General features: G+C 48.9%; 1 protein-coding gene across 4 annotated transcripts in view; it reads left to right on the top strand.

Moving 5' to 3' along the window:
• The window catches only part of epha10 (EPH receptor A10), a 65,691-nt gene extending 55,201 nt beyond the window's left edge, over positions 1 to 10,490 (top strand). Inside the window, exons 10-18 of one of the 4 annotated variants that reach the window (XM_076139626.1) lie at positions 1,877 to 2,002; positions 2,453 to 2,638; positions 5,675 to 5,736; positions 6,247 to 6,363; positions 6,992 to 7,078; positions 7,435 to 7,587; positions 9,064 to 9,225; positions 9,426 to 9,610; positions 10,230 to 10,490. In XM_076139626.1, coding sequence (XP_075995741.1) covers positions 1,877 to 2,002; positions 2,453 to 2,638; positions 5,675 to 5,736; positions 6,247 to 6,363; positions 6,992 to 7,078; positions 7,435 to 7,587; positions 9,064 to 9,225; positions 9,426 to 9,610; positions 10,230 to 10,344 — 1,193 coding nt within the window. In that variant the 3' untranslated portion in view covers positions 10,345 to 10,490. Of the gene's footprint in view, positions 1 to 1,876; positions 2,003 to 2,452; positions 2,639 to 5,674; positions 5,737 to 6,246; positions 6,364 to 6,991; positions 7,110 to 7,434; positions 7,588 to 9,063; positions 9,255 to 9,425; positions 9,611 to 10,229 lie in introns of all 4 variants that reach the window. The other 3 variants (XM_076139627.1, XM_076139624.1, XM_076139628.1) reach the window with 3 other exon arrangements.
• Positions 10,491 to 16,747: the final 6,257 nt, after the last annotated feature.

The following is a 16,747-nucleotide window of genomic DNA, read 5'->3' as shown; positions in this document are numbered from 1 at the left end:
TGTGTGTGTGTGTGTGTGTGTGTGTGTGTGTGTGTGTGTGTGTGTGTGTGTGTGTGTGTGTGTGTGCTCGGGGCCATATGTTCACGTGAAAGGACAAAAAGGAGGAAAGATGGCGGACAGAGGAGTTTGACGCCTCGGTGTCGTGCAGTGACCCAGAAACTTGCGGGGAGGAGGGAGGGTGGGGAGGGGGGTGCTGGACTGTGGGGGGATCAAGACCCGACCACAGTCTCCGTTTATTGGAGCGGTTGTAGATATCATCTGTAGTCTGATTGCGTGAAAGAGAGGCAGAGAGCAGAGGAGCCCGGGGAAATTAAGGAGGGCAGCAGCATTGTGGGTAAAGCCGCCGCCGCCACCGTCCAGGATGGAAATGTTTGAGTCTGTTGCCTTTCGTGCAGTGGAGTGTGTAAGTGTGTGTGTGTGTGAGCTTGTGCTTCCCCCTCGATTGCTCCTGGACCCACGAAACAAATCTGTCACAAAGAAGCAGAAGAAGAAGAAGAAGTGTGTATGTGAATGTTTGGAACCATTTTCAGCCTGTTTGTGAGCGATGCCCTCCTCTGTGTGTTTGTGTGTGTGTGTGTGTGTGTGTGTGTGGGTGTTTGTGTGCTGTTTGGAAAACCAATTTTGCAGCAGTTTCAAAGTGGAAAAAAAGTTTAATTTGTTTCGTAATTGGACGTTCTTGCTTAATTGGTTTGTGCTCTTCTGCGTTTTTGGGGGTTTGTCTGCACTCAGGCTTGTGTCAGAGTGTGTGTGTGTCTGAAAGAGTGTGTGCGCGTTGGATCAATAAGCCGTTATGAGGCATCCAGCGTCGCCTCCCTCGGGTCGATGCCCAGCTGTAATAACATTTCAGAGCCTGACCTTGGTCCGGCTTTTCGGTGGGAAAAGCGCCCGGCGTTTTCCTGGAAGATTAGCCTCCACGTGCCGTAACAGGGGTCAAAGGTCAGCGCACTGACGGACTGCACTCCATCATCCGCCTGGGTTTACGCCCCTGCCCGCCTGGTTTATGTGAGCGGACGGACGTGTTCAGTAAATCCAGCAGATAAACACGAGGCTCTCATTGTTTTATGGAGTCGAGCCGTCGGGATCAATTCACTTTAACTCAGCGGCCATTTTGTTTATCATTTTTACGATATTCAGCTCTAAAGTGGAAATCTAAATCCAAATTTGAAATTCGCTTCTCGTCTAATCCAACAGCTTTAACTTTCCGACCTTTGGTTTGACCTCATTCCCGTTTTGTTGCCGTTTTTCCCAAACGTCGGCGCCGCAGATGAAGCAGCCCGGGAGTCGTTTCAATCATTTGAGGGAATTGGAAGTTTTATTGTATTTGTTATAGTTTTAAGCTGCTGTTTGTTTTCGGGATGAGGGTTGTAACTCGGAACATCACAACAACGACGACGACAACAGAGCGACTGCGGCACTTTGACGATTCCTCTGCCTCAGCGTTTTACTGTCTCTATTATGTCCTGTCCCACTTTCAGACGGAAGATTATGTTGTTATTGTCTGCGTCTGTCTCTCTCTCTGTGTGTGTGTGTGTGTGTGTGTGTGTGTGTGTGTGTTGGCGAGATAACATTTTGAAGCAAGTGAAAAGACAAAGAGCTTTGCGGCGCCGCGCTGTGATCTGACTAAAGCCTCGCCGAGAAAATACGCCCGGCAGACTTTGATGTGGGTTTTTCACTCTCCGCCTTCGCCAGTTCGCAAGGTCAAACTGAGTGAAAACGGATCTCTGAACCATGTCGTCGATGAAGCAGCGGCAAGATTTTGAAGGCGTTTTATAAGCAAGAGATCGTGGGATAGTTTGGTTTAGTTGGATAGTTGTGTCTCTGTCCCTTGTCTTCGTCTCCGTCTTGTCTCACGCTTTATGTTTCTCTCCCGTTCCAGTCAAGATCCCGACTCGCAGGACCTACATCGACCCGGAGACGTGCGAGGACCTGCTGCAAGCCGTCCACGCCTTCGCCAAGGAGCTGGACAACTCCAGCATCAAGATCGAGAGAATCGTGCACACGGGTACGTACGGATCAGAAAGGGAGGCAGAAGCGGTTGCTGGCCCTCACACACACACGCACAGATGCTGCAGACACACACCGGTTCAATCTTCAATCCCCGGTGTGTGTCTCTGCGCTGCGCTGTCTGTTTTACTCGCCCGTCTCTCTCTGCTCTTTCACTTCCACCGCCTCATCTTTGATCTCTCTTTCATCCCTTTGTGTTCCACGTCTCTCCCCGTCTCTCGCTGGTGTCTGTCCATTTGCGTCATCCGTCCTTCTTCCCCTCTCTCCCCTCCGCCTGACCCTTCACTCCTTCTCCTTCCCCGCTCCTCTTTTGATCTCCGTTTATCCCTCCGTGTCCCCTCCCCACCCCTGCCTCGCTCTTTTCTTCTTCTGTTATTTTTTCTCCGCTCGCTTTGCCAGTATCAATAGGGATCACGGCCTCTCTTCCCCTCTCTGTCTCCCCCTGCAGGTGACTTTGGGGAGGTGTGCCGCGGCTGCCTCAAGCTTCCCAGTAAGAGGGAACTTCCCGTCGCCATCAAGACGTTACGCGCCGGCTGCTCGGAAAAACAGCGGCGCTCCTTCCTCAGCGAGGCCGGCATCCTGGGCCAGTTCGACCACTCCAACATCATCCGGGTGGAGGGGGTCATCACCACCGGTAAGGGGGAGGGGGAGGGGCTTAACACAAGAGGGAGGGGCAGGAAAAGAAATGTAGGAAGAGGGAATGGAGGGAAGGAGGAGGGTAGTTGGAGTTTTTGGAGGGGGTCATGGCCTCGAAACAAAGGGTGGGCTGGAAACTAGAGGAGAGGAAAACAGGAAGAGACGGTCGGGAACGCTTCAATATAGCACGCGTGAGCCAGGACAGAAGGACGGATGGGGGGGAGCAAGGAGAGAAAGTCAGAGAGGCGAGAGAGGAGTGGAGGGATGGATGCTGTACGTCGGCGGGCGAGATGCATCAGAGGCCATTTTTCGCCTGACAGATAGCAATTGAGGTCTCGGAGTGAAAACGGGACGGCGGGAAAAGTTGGGGGAGGGCGGAGACGTGGAGAGACACATGAGAGACAGACGATGAGGTAGAGGTTAATGGGAATGGCAGCTGAAGGGAGACAATTTATGGAGTTAGAAGTTTTTGTTTCTGCTGCAGTGATGCTGGTTGTGTCAGTGTGTGTGTGTGTGTGTGTGTGTGTGTGTGTGTGTGTGTGTGTGTGTGGGCACTCTGCCCGAACACACTCTGTGCTCAGTAGGATGGCAGCAGATGTGCAGGGTACAGTAATTGGTGCTAGAGACCCAGCAGGGCCCTGAGATCCACTCCAATCTCTCCCACTATCTCTCACACACACACACGCACGCACACATACAAACGCACACACACACACGCACACACAATCCACATGTATTCTCTCCCACACACATAAGCACACGGTCCCATATGCTCACTTTCTCTTTCACTGACAGAAATGCGGAAAACACAAGCAAATGAACAAACGCACACACACACACACACACCTGCTTCCTCAATTGGCACAAATTCACACATCCATGCACACACACACACACACACACACACACACACACACACACACACACACACACCCACGTATCATCAGACTACAAATCACCTTCTTTACATCACTTACCTCCCGCCCCGTCAGATCCTCAATCAGCCCCCCTCCGTCCCTCCGCCGCACTCAGGCCACCTGCCAGCACCGCCCGCCTCCCTCCCTCCCTCCCTCTTCCTCACCACCCCCCCTCCCCCTCCCTTTGATCCTGCCGCCTCCTCTCATTTCCCCGACCGGAATCCGAGGCCTGGTGAAATCCTACAAGTGGCGGATTAGCTCCACCAGCAAACATTACATAAATGTCAATCAATGTCATCAGCCGACTTAAAAAAAAAAGGATTAAAAGCCATTTTTATTCTAGGAATTATTATAATTGTCAATGGAAATGCACGATGTAGGGATGAGTGTTGAAAAAACAAACAATGACTTCATTCTTACCTCATTGTTTTGTATTGTTTAATCGTCTTTGTTCTGAAGGATTAAGACTCAGTAATGCACGACAAATGACTCCATGAGATGCAGGTTTTTTCCACCAGCTTCCTCCCTCCGCTTGCCTCTTCCTCCTTCCCCTTCCTCCATCAAAGCGGGACACCACAGGGCGCGTCATTAGAGAGCGACAGATCCCCGCCGAGAGAGAGGGGAAGTCAGACAGACGAGCGTGAGACATGACCGGGGACGAGGGACAGGAAAAGGAGCCGGCGCTGAGTCGCTCTGTTCCGATTTATCAGAGATATTTAAAGCGAGGAGCAGGAGACGCTGCGCACATCGTCTTCACACGCTTAAAGGGCCTGACGTCAGTAGCAGTGATGTCCACACAGGGAGCGAGGAGGAGGAGAAGGAGGAAGCAGTAAAAGTTGAAAGTAGGGCTATAACAAAAAGTTGTACTTTCACACACACACACACACACGTAGGAGTTGAACTCTGATGAGCATGAAATATAGATAGGGGCCTGTCTGCTGTACTCCTGCAGCAGAGACCTCCAGCCAAACTTTCTGAGATTCGTACTCGTCTCTGTGACCCGGCTGTCAGCTCCCGTCAAAACAATAAAGCTGGTAAACAGGTGCGCTGATGGAAGACGAAGCTCGGCTCCAGCTGGGACGAACTAGGACTGAGTTAGGACCTGGTTACGTCTCATGAGGGGAATGAACACTTTGTCCCACAACACAATCAGACTTCTGTCCAGACAATTTTACTTTTTAAACATTTATTTTCCATCGATCTCCACAATGTCCCGCCTCATATCCTGGTAGGTTTCATGTTAAAATGAATGTTATGGACAGATATGATGGCCGCTCCCACTTCCCCGTCTGCTGCTGCTGTTGTTGGTCTCCTTTCCAAAGACGCAGGTTTGAGTTTGTCTCCGTGTCCCTCCAGCTTAGCCTCACTTCAGCCTCTCCCTCCTCCTGCTCCTCCTGCTCTTCCCGCTCCTCCTGCTCCTCCTGCTCCTCCTGCTCCTCCCGCTCCTCCTGCTCCTCCTGCTCCTCCTGCTCCTCCTGCTCCTCCCGCTCCTCCTGCTCCTCCTGCTCCTCCTGCTCCTCCCGCTCCTCCTGCTCCTCCCGCTCCTCCTGCTCCTCCTGCTCCTCCTGCTCCTCCTGCTCCTCCTGCTCCTCCTGCTCCTCCCGCTCCCCCCGCTTCTCCCTCTCCAAATGCTGCAGTCTTATTTTCCTCCTCTGTGCACTTCATAGCACTGCTGGATCTTTGCCATCTGCGCCTGGGCACACTGCACTGTGTGTGTGTGTGTGTGCGCGTGTGTGTGTGTGAGAGAGAGGGCTTATGTGTTTGTGTGTTGTGCATGGGTGTGCTGTAATATGAATGTGCGTGTCCGGAAGTTGTTGGTCTGCTGCTGTGTGTTGTCTCTGCCCGCGTCTGTGTGTGCGTGTGTGCGCGCCTGTGTCCGTGCTTGTGAGTGTGTGAGTGTGTTTGAGGGTCGTTAAACTTGCTGAGGCAGTCGGGGTCCAGGTCCTCCCTGCTTCCCATAGTTCACTGGGAGAAGAATAGATCCACAAAATGCCCCCCCTCTCTCTCTTTCGCTCTCTCTCTCTCTGTGTCTCTCTCTCTCTCTGTCTCTCTCTCTCTCTCTCTCTCTCTCTCTCTTCTTTACGGTGCTCATCTCTCTGCCTCTGTTCTCTCCTCAGGTAACACCATGATGATCATAGTGGAGAGCATGTCTAATGGAGCTTTAGATTCCTTCCTTAGGGTAAGTGTGTGAAGATTCTTTTTAGTTTAATCTGTGCATCTGTGTGTGTGTGTGTGTGTGTGTGTTTCTATGCAAAAGTATTGCATAATGCCTCATCCTGAGCTTTGTTTTTCAGCTCCTTCCCGAACAAAGCACTTCTCTGTAACAACCCACAATGCATTACTGTACTAATACAATCCGAGGGCAGGAATTTTTGCACATATTGCAATAATAAGGGAAATGTGTGTGTGTGTGTGTGTGTGCATAATTAACAGCACAAATCCTGTTTCCTCTGGCAGATGTTGTAAGCTTTCATATCGTGTTATCGTGCTCCTCTGCCCTCTGAAACATGGCGGCGGCGCTTTATAATGATACAGATTAACGCCTAGTTTGTTCTTAACCTCCGAATAAAGACGTGCATCTGCGCCGTCTCCGTGTTCTCCAGCAGTAACAGATGTGTCACCTTCTCACCCTCCTCCTCTTCCTCATCTTCTCCTCATCTCCATCGCGCCTCACCTCCCCGTATTTCAGAAACACGAAGGCCAGCTGAGTGTAATGCAGCTGATGGACATGCTGACCGGCGTGGCATCCGGGATGAAGTACCTCACCGAAATGGGATTTGTCCACAAACGGCTGGCTGCACACAAGGTAAAAGAGAAAAAAAGAAAGGGAGTTGGGAAGGAGAGTTGCGGAGGAGCCGCGTGTCAGATTTATGTCGTGGGGCTTGTGAGCAAACCTGCTCGGGCCATCTGTCATTTCTCCTATTTATGTCTGCGCTCGTGCCTCGTGTACAAATGTGAAGCTGCAGTATAAAGCTTCCCCGCGTGAGGATTCTCCTTATCCGGATTGGCAGCTCCTGTTTCCCCATTTAAGAGCAAGTCGCAACTCCTGATAACAAGAAACACCTCCATTAATGAGCAGGAGCGGGAGGATGGGATTAAAATTCCCATTCTTTCCGTCAGATGTTGTTTGTTTTTGCGGGAAGCGGCTCGAAGCGAAGAGAGAAACGAGACGGTATCGACAGAACGGCCTCCAACAGCCGCGTTCCGCTCAATAGGTCCTATCAAACCGAGCCCGCCTGTTGAACTGGCAATGCAGCAGTCACATTACAAAACAAACACAGGCACTTGTTTCTGTAAGCAATCAATTGTCCCCGGCGTGATAAGAGCCCTGTCCGCCAGGGTGGGCGAGCTGTCATACTGAGTTTTGTTCCCCTCCAAATGTCACCGGTGCTAATCAGTTTGTTTCTCCCCCCCACCCTCAAAACTCACCACAGGTCCTGGTGAACGCCAACCTGGGCTGCAAAGTGTCTGGATTCAGACCCCTTCAGGACGACAAGATCGAGGCCATCTACACCACGCTGGTAAGGGCGGGAACGCAATTTTGCCTCGCCGGTTTGATTTTCTGACGGACAATCCAGACACGCAGTGGTCAGATTTTAATAAGCCGGGGAGCGAGTTCATTTGTTTCCCATAGAAAGAGAGGCATTTAACTGGATATTATTATTCATTTATTGGGGCCGTATAATTCCCGCTTTCATCAAAATGTATTTCCCCGCCTTATTTCCCTGGACGTTTGTGGCGGGGGGTTCATTGAAAGGTGAAGCCGGTCCTCTAAAGGTCCTTCTTTCGATCCATTAAAAAGTGGCTCCTGGAATATATGAAAGCTTCCCCTTTGATGAACTCACTGGCTCCCCTCCCGTGTCTTTCCCGTTTCCAGCACGGAGGGAAGAGCGTGGTGCTGTGGACCGCTCCGGAGGCCATCCAGTACCACCGCTTCTCCTCCGCCTCAGATGTCTGGAGCTTCGGCATCGTCATGTGGGAGGTCATGTCCTACGGAGAGAGACCCTACTGGGATATGGGCAACCAGGACGTAAGAACCTCACCTCTTTCATATCTTTCTACCTCTGCGGCCCCTCTCCTCTCTCCCTCCTCCCTCCTTCCCCCCGCTCCGAATCTTATTAAAAGGAAGCCAAGCCACGGCGCCTCCGGAAGCTTCCGCAGGGCCCCGAGTTGACTTTTTAAGTCCGCGCAGGCACCGTGACGGCAAATCCTGTTTAAGGACGCGGCGGCCATATTCCAGCGGCCTCCTCCTGTCCCCGATAGTTAAAAGTCCCCTCTGAAAAATCAAATTACTTCCAAGAAATGTTAAGAAGATAGAGATTGTCCAGGTGATACGGGAATACTGTCGTCAGGGGCAACCCCAGCTATCCTCCTTATTCTACTTATAGTATCTTTTGAAGACATAAAGCTCCAAAAAGCAGTTGAGAGCACAGTTCAAGTCTCTCTCTCTCTCCCTCCCTCCCCTCACGTCCTTTAAAATGTCATGTTATGCCGGCACAAGATTACCGTGTTTCAGTTTAGAAAGCGAATGTCGGACATTATTATGCACACGTAGTCATTTAGAAAGGACGAACACGCTGAGCCCCCTTTTTATTCCGGCACCCCTTTGAAATACGGCGTAAAGTTTCCCAGCGTCGCACAACTTCACAATTGCCAGGGCAAAGGTGGAGCTGGTTGAGTGGCAGGGACATTAATCCACTTTAAAGTGATACGTTATATCATAGAGGGTTTGTTCCCCCGGCCGGTCTACCTGTGCCCTTTAGCTCCGGGCTTTGATTAAATGGAAAATGTCAAATGCTAAAAAGCACTTTGTGATTGCTGTTTAGCGTGATAGGAGCACGAGGGCTGAAAGGACGGAGGAGTGGAGCCGGAGTGCAAGCGGCAAGAGCCGGAGAGCGTTTCAGGAATTAATGCTTGTGATGGATGTCGTCTCTGTAATTACTCTGACCGCGCCTCCTCCGTCGGATGAAAGCCGCGCCGTGCGTTCCTCGGGTAGATTGAGACGGGAACGTTTGAACGCGGAACACCGAGGGCCAGAGGGGCCGTTTGAGGACGGACATGGAAAGTCCTGAACCGGAGCGCAGCGTTTAAGGAACAGTCCGTCCTAGGAAGCGTTTAAAACCCCGTCAGCTTCAAATTGGAAAATCTCTTTTAACGGCAACATCCCACAATGACCACATTCAAGTAAATGCCATGGTTAAAAATGGAAAATGTCAGATTACAGTGTCGTGCTGAGAGAAACACAATCACTGTGATACACAGTCCAATATCCTGTGATGTGACGTCTAATATCCTGCTTAGTGACCCCGCAACCCGCCCAGCAGGTCACTCATGAGGGAAGCAGCGCCAAGATGTTTCATAATGCTCAGTAGTGTGTGTGATTCATTCAGTCCCCATTTCGATTCCCCAGCCAATCCTGCATGCAAGAGTAAAACCTGCACACAACAACAGCAAGCCATCGCTCAGTATAAAGACGTCACTCTGTCTCCGTCCTCCCCGCCTGCAGGTAATCAAGGCCATCGAGGACGGTTTCAGGCTGCCGGCCCCGGTTAACTGCGCCCCACATCTCCATCAGCTGATGCTGGACTGCTGGCAGAAGGAGCGGACGGAGCGGCCCAGCTTCAGCCAGATCCACTCGGCCCTCAGCAAGAGCATCCGCTCGCCCGACGGCATCGGCTCGTCCACGCTGGCACGCAGGTGAGTCGCTCTGACCGATTTAGGCGTCTAACGATGTGACATCATCGGTCAACGCGGAGATTCATTGTATCGCACTTCACCTTCTCTCACTTTATCAAGACTCCAGCTTAGATCTCTCTCTCTCTCTCTCTCTCTCTCTCTCTCTCTCTCTCTCTCACCCTGTCTGTCCCGTCTCTCCTCCCCCCCTCCAGAACTCTGAGTTCATCCATCACGCTAGCGGAGAGGCCTCTGCCCTCCTTCCCCTCCTTTAACTCAGTAGGCGAGTGGCTGGACGCGGTGGACATGGGCCGATACAAGGACAACTTCACCGCGGCGGGATACTGCTACCTGGAGTCTGTGGCCCGCATGACCGTACAGTGAGTGAGGCTTCTTACAGCTCCCACCGCTCATGATGCAGCAGGTGTACACTCATGAATAAGTAGACTGCTTAGTAGATGATATCCTCCTTTTATCTCATATGGGTAACATTTGAATTCACACATATTTCAGTTTAACACAGAATCCATGGACTGAATTGACTTAAATATCAAATCATCTCTAACTCTCCTCAATACATTACATTCTTATTGTTCATGGTTAATGTATAGAATATCTTTAACCTCGCTCCCAAAAATAAAGGGCTGTTCACATCATCTTGACATTAGATAAGACACAATAACATCTGTGAGGTCTTATCTAAATTTATGTATGAGTTTCCCTCTAACGACTGGCTCAGCCTGCAGAACAGCTTCAGTCATGATCACTATCTCACACACTCTTTGTATCTCTGCTTTTATCTTATTGTCCTGGTGAAGCCGTGGCACAGGCTGCAGTAACACACACTTTACATGAGTGTGTGATGTGTTCTTAGTTGTTGGGAATTCATCCAATATATGTGAAATTTTCCTTTAAGAAATATGTAAAGCTGACAAAATGAGACTCTGTTGATAAGAATCCATTCTAACCACCCTTGCTCCATCCGATCTGTTTCCATAGAGACGTACTCAGCCTTGGCATCACTTCCCTGGAGCACCAGAAGCAGATACTGGCCGCCATCCAGACCCTCCGAGCGCAGGTCATCCAAATGCACGGCCGCGGTGTGCAGGTCTAACACGCGATCCACACACACACACACAAACACACACACACGAGCGCGCCCACACACTCCCACACGGTTGCAGACCTAACACCCATACGTGCACGTGGACGGACAGGGGCAGACGGGGACGGGAGGAGGGAGCTCTTCCAAACTGAAGGAACGACAGGGCAGATCTCCTCCATTTACTCCTCCTTCCCACACTTCCTCATGGCTTCCTCGATTCCTTCCTTCCTTTCCTCGATGAATCCCCCCCCCGCGGTGACGGGATGTGGGATAACAGAAGAAGTGATGTCATGTGACTCTTTTGTGACCTTTTGTCTGCACTTTGACCTTCAATAACTGTGTCAGCTTCATCTCACCGGTCCCGGCTCAGCGCTTACAGGCGAAACGAAAACGCCGTCTGAAGCCGATGGGCGGAGCCGAGGCGTACGGCGCTGCAAATGCAAAACACGGCGGTGACGGACAACCTTAACATTTTGAGTGGGATTTTTCCCTTTATGGCATTGATTTAAAATAGAAAAAAAATAAGCGTCGGACGGCCTCAGGGGTCAGAACCTGCTGGAGACGACGAGACACGAACCCTGAACTTAACTCATTATGAGGATGCTGAATCATGAGGTTTACTGTTTTCGTGTTGATTTCATGTCAGATGGTTAAAGGAACTTTCACCTCTGGAGACTGAGAGAGTCAAACATGGCTGGAATGTATGAGGTCCTTAAAGGGAAACTGTGCCGAACCCTTTCCACGACGTGTGTGTTGATGTTGGTAGAGTGTGATGCGACGCTGAGACGGGGCGGTCATACGGTCGTATGTACAGTCACACGCGTGTCCGTCATCCTCGCTCACATCACTTTGACTGTTTTCTGAGCTTGCCTGGCGAAACCCAAACCGAAAAATGTGTTTGTTGATTCATTTGTCGTCTGTTCCTCTCTGATATATTTGTTTTTTCTCTTTATCCTCCCTCTCTGTGCGCCCTTCCCTCCTCCCCTGTCTCCTCCGTGCATTTGAAAACATGGACTTGTCCCTTAAGCCTGGATGTCAGAATGGCCGCGACGCTTCTCAGTAAACGCACACACACACACGCACACACACACGCCTCCTCTCTCACCACCGTACAGTATTTCACGCTCTGTATAAATCACACACCAACTTTGGAAGGTGGATTGGAGATATTTATCCATATTTATTTACGTTTACAGGCTGAGACGCCGCAAAAACCTCCCCACAAAGAGGCGGGGGAGGATTTATAAAACTTATTTAACTTCGTATTTAAAAAAAAAAAAAAAGAAAAGTTGAGCAAAGCACTTGTTTTTGGTTCTTTTTTTGATTTTCGTCTATGAACTGAGTTTGCGTTGCAGTATTACTGTGAGTTTCTACAATTTGATGTTTTGTATGCGGAAAAATGAGATGAAAACTGGAGGGTTTTTGCTGTTAACACACAGTATCTGTGTATTCTTGAACACTGGACTTGATGCAGTTTAGAATACATTTATGGTCCATAGTCATTGGATATGCTGTAAACATAACAAACGCTATGTGTGTGTGTTGCAGTTTGGCTACACTATGACACAATATCATGAATACAGCTTTTTACTTTCTTTGTTGACTGTCATAGAATGTGGTTTCATGTTATTTTACCCCAGAGTTCTATTCTCTCTCTCTCTCTCTCTGCCCCGCCCCTCTGAGCTTTTCTGTCGTATTTCAGTACAGAAACTTGAAGTTTATTGGGATTTTACTTGATCATGAGATTTAGTTTGATTTTTGGCTGGAATATTGCAGATTTCTGACAGTAACCACACACACACACACACACACACACACACACACACACACACACACACACACACACACACACACACACTTTCTCTCTCTGAATTTTTCTCAAATCAAATAAACCCTTAAGTCTTAGAAAGATGTGATCACACACTCAAGACACACACACACACACACACACACACACACACTGAATGATAAACACACAACAAAGTGGACCTCTTCACTTTCCCCCTCCGCCCCCCTCTCTGTAACTGTAACCATTATGGTATGTTTAATACTGTACATATGTATTTGAAAATGCTAAATCTATTTTTATAATTTGTTTGAAGAACAACGTGTTGAATAGTATCTGCTCACTGTGTAAGGGTTTTATTTGTTCAAATTTAGGGCCATAGATGAGAAACTCTGGTGTTTGGAATATAAAACCTAAAAAAAAAAGGTTCTTTTTGTTAGTTTTCGATGATTTTTACCTGTTAGAATAAGATCTGATGGCTGTTGCAATATTGAAACGTGTTATTAAAAAATCTCCAATACAAGCAGATATTTATTTCTCATTGTTATGTAGTTTGGATTAGAACTTAACTTTAATATCTCAATATGAATGCTTAAAACATTGCTTCAAAGTATGTTCTCTTCCTTGTTCCCTTAGGAAATCTGCCTACGTGGACTCACCCCTGCCTTGCTCAAGGGTAAAGTAAAATGCAGACGTGGTCCACTGGCTGAACTCTTTCCTCTTAATGTTCCTCTGCTGCTCACAGAAATAGCTGGCCTTTATATCACACAGACTTTTTCTTAACCTTAAGCACATGTCACCCTCCGTGTTCTTATCTGTGTATTATGAGGTCGCCCTATATCCACTTACAGCCGAATTCAACTTTCAATTACCTGCATATAACCTACTTCTGAAGTCCACAGCTTTCCTCTCACACTCCCTTTCACTCTCTGGGCTTCACGGTGAGCTTATTAAGCCTCCCTCTCTCTCTCTTTCCCTCTCTCTCTCTCTCTCCCTTTCTCTCTCTAGGGCTGATGTTATATTACTTACTGCTTTATTACGCAACGCCCACTCTTCACACCAGCAATGAGCGTGTGGGAAATGATTGTAAATGCAAATTAACTTTGTGTGGGATCGCTCGGGGCGACCGTGCGGCTGCGCGGTACATGCGTCTGTCTCTGCATGTGTGAAAAGAAAGTCTCATCCCCGTGTGTGTATGTGTGTGTGAATTAGATTTTCTCATTTATCTCCTGGTCGGTTGCACCAATCCATACTTTGTTATATCGCGGCCTTATTGGCGTTGAGGATTGGAGCGTTGAGGCTTAATGAGTTCCATCTCCATCGCTGGCTTCAGCTTTTTCCCCACGCCCACGCAATCAAACATCACCTCCATCTGTGTCTTTGCAGCCCCCCGGTACACGGAGCATCAAATCCCGGGCGCGGCGGCAATCCTGGATTTGGATAATCCATCTCTGGAAGCTGAGGGTTAGATTTCTATCATACGCATACGGCACGTAAAGAGAAGAGGACGCACGCAAAACTGCTTATTGACTTGTCCGGCTCCTCCAGATTCATTTTAACGAGAACTGCGATAAACATGCTGCTTCTGCTTCAGTCTGAGTGAAGCAGGAGACAGATGGACTATTAGGAAATAATGGAATTTGGCTTTTATGATAAGATTTTGAATAAAAAGTGAAGTACTCTCTACCATCTGCTGTATTTCATCCATGAAAATAAATAATCGTCGCAAATACCTAAATTGTAATAACCCCATTCATTCCAAACACAAAAGACGATGTGGAATCTCCATCACAGCCTAATCTACATGATGATTATGGAATTCTGATAGCCGTGACCTTTGACTTCTGCCTGCTCTGTGTTATGAGCTGTACAGATGCTAAATGAAGCAAATAGAGGAGTTTAATCAGCTGCTATTTGCCTCTGATCCCCCGGCGGTGTAATTACGGGGTGTAACGTGATAAATGCTATTAGTGTGAGTGTGTGTGATGGCTCAGTATGCAAAGGAGATGTCCCACTCTTAAGTCCCTGCGGTGGCGTGGAGCTTTTGGTGTTAATTGTTTGAATTGCATCTTGAGGGGTTTGTTAAGATGGAAGACAGAGCTTTTAGTGGTCGAGCGCACCTGAACGCACCGGTGTGTGTGTGTGTGTGACCTTTCAGTTCAGTTCTGCAGTAATCAAGCTGTCGGAATGGAGAAAAAGAAAGAATTGATTTTGTCAGAGGTCGAACCTTGATTTATGATTAGCATTTCCCTCACTTTGAAATGTGCTAAATTGATTAACTGGTAAATAATCTGTGGCCTTCGTCACACTCGGCCTGATTCATACCTCAGCCCGGCGTCCTTTGTGACGACACGGACCTTGCAGTTTGTCGCGTGTGAAAGCTTGAAAACTTTTGGATTGGAGGTGAAAGAGAGAACACAAACTTGAAAGAGGCAAAAGAGGAGGAAATGTCAGAGGTATTGAGGATGAAGAAGAAGAAGGAGGCACGTGGGAAAGACTCTGTAAAGACATTAGTGATTCCCAGTTCAGTCTCTCTCTCTCTCTCTCTCTCCCTCTGCTCCGTGTGAAGATTAAAGCGAGCTGCGTAAAGGGGAGACGGTCCACCTCTAAGCCGGTGTGAAGGGGAAACTTCTGCCCTCCGCTCTTCCTCTTCTTCTTCTTCTTTTCCTTTTTTTTCCACCGAAAGCGTGCCGCAGCTCAAATCGGCTTTGAGAAATTAATCCCTGCATTATGGAGGGGAAGGGAGTAAACAAACGACGAGGACGGGGACGGGACCCGGTGAGAGGGTGTGTGTGTGTGAGACAGAGAGAGAGAGAGAGAGAGAGGGAAGAGAGGGCTCAGGAGGTGACAAAGGGGTGAATAAAGGAAATGAAGCAGCAAAAGCCTCTCGGATCCTCTGGGGTGGGGGAGAAGAGCGAGGAGTTGCAATCGCGTTCGCCCGTATGATCCTAGAGCGTCTCTGCCTCTCATATGTCCGGCTTATTACCGGCTTTGTCTCTCCCTGCCACTTTAGGCCCCTGTGGGAAGAGTCGGCATCTCCAAATCCTCCTCCTCCTGCAGCCTTCCTCTCCTTCCTCCCCCCTCCACACCCCCATCCATCCGCAGAGAGCTGCTCAGATAAGGCCCTGGGGTTCAGTCCGACTAAATCAGAACTTGAGCCAAGCTGAGATTAAACTCTGAGTGACCGAACACACAGCTCCTCTCCTCTCTCTCTCTTTTGACAGTTTAAACACCCGTCTGTCTGGCGGCTTCCTGAATATCTCCATAAGTGCACTTTCCCTCTCTCCGCCTGTCTGCGTGTTGCTCCCCTCCGCCTGGCCATATATCTGTCGTCTATCATCACCCTCCATCGCTCAAACCTTCTGCGCCATACTCTAAAGGTTTCCTCTCCGCTCCCCGTCTGTCTGTCTCCACCCTCTTCCTCTCCATCCGTCGTCTTCCTTCACTTTCTCCCTCGTCTCAGACTTTCCCGCCTGCTTCATCTCGATGTGTTCCCCTCGTCTCTCCCTGCGATCTGATTTGACCCCCCTGACAGGGGATATAAAGGATTTAGGCGTTAAGTTAGTGGCACCCTGCTGGGTTTGTCTCCACAGCAGAGTGACGCTATACTGACACACATGACCTTTGACCTCACACTAATGGTATTTGGTTGATGGGGAGAAAAGAAGTAGAGCACAGCTGGACACTGTTGATAAAGAGGCTCAAGCTTGCAGGGTTTGTGTGTGTGTATGTTTGTGTGTGTGTGTGTGTGTGTGTGTGTGTGTGTGTATATAGTCCCATACTGCCCCTCGGTGGACTATTAGATAACTGCACTCTTAAGATTCCGACTCAGATCATGTTTACTTGAGATTGAACCTGAGGTGTGAACTCAAAACGCATGATTTGGAATCTTAAGAGTTAACCTGACATTACAAACAGACTTATTGACTTCACTTCCACTTCATTGTGACACCGTATGAATTTACAAATACTGCAATATGAATGAATAAATAGGTAGTAGCCAATATAAAAGTATCTTTACAGTGAAATCATCATCTTTTGAGATTCCATAATATAACATTGCTTAATAATCCAAACTTTCATTGCAAAGTTCACTGCGTGTCATCTCTGCGTGTTTATTTGTTTTGATTGATTGCATTCCGTCCTCCTTCCCCACCTTTGTTTTTCTTGTTCCTCTCTGTGATCTTTGAGTGAAACACCTTGGCTACACAATGCGCACAATGAACGGCGATGCCCGCGAGTCCTTCAGCCGTATCTAGGCGGGATTCAGTCGGCCGTAGGACAGCTGGGAGATAGAGTGAGGGGCCGGGGGACGGATGATGGAGGGGAGGACACCTGGGGGAGAGAGAGAGGGAGAGGACAGAGGTGAAACAAGGAGGAGAGAGAGAGAAGGAGAGAGATTGGTCACCATATCAAATTAATATCTATAATATTCATGATCTACTTAATGCTTTAATCTATCACATTTGCTTACAATCACACGCACTCACACACACACACTTTACTCAGACAGTAGGACACAATCACTCCTAAAAGGCCACTTACACGCTGGGGAAGGAGGCATTAGTTGGGTTTGCGCGGCGCCATATGGCAGGCGGCCTTTGGTAAATGATGTGACTAAGCACT

Source organism: Genypterus blacodes, unplaced genomic scaffold, assembly GCF_046128005.1.
Source record: "Genypterus blacodes isolate CSIRO-AG114 ecotype Tasmania unplaced genomic scaffold, CSIRO-AGI_Gbla_v1 ptg000438l_1, whole genome shotgun sequence".
In the NCBI taxonomy this organism is placed as follows: domain Eukaryota; kingdom Metazoa; phylum Chordata; class Actinopteri; order Ophidiiformes; family Ophidiidae; genus Genypterus; species Genypterus blacodes.
Note: the sequence above shows the minus strand (reverse complement) of the source record. Positions and strands in the feature narration are given on the sequence as shown.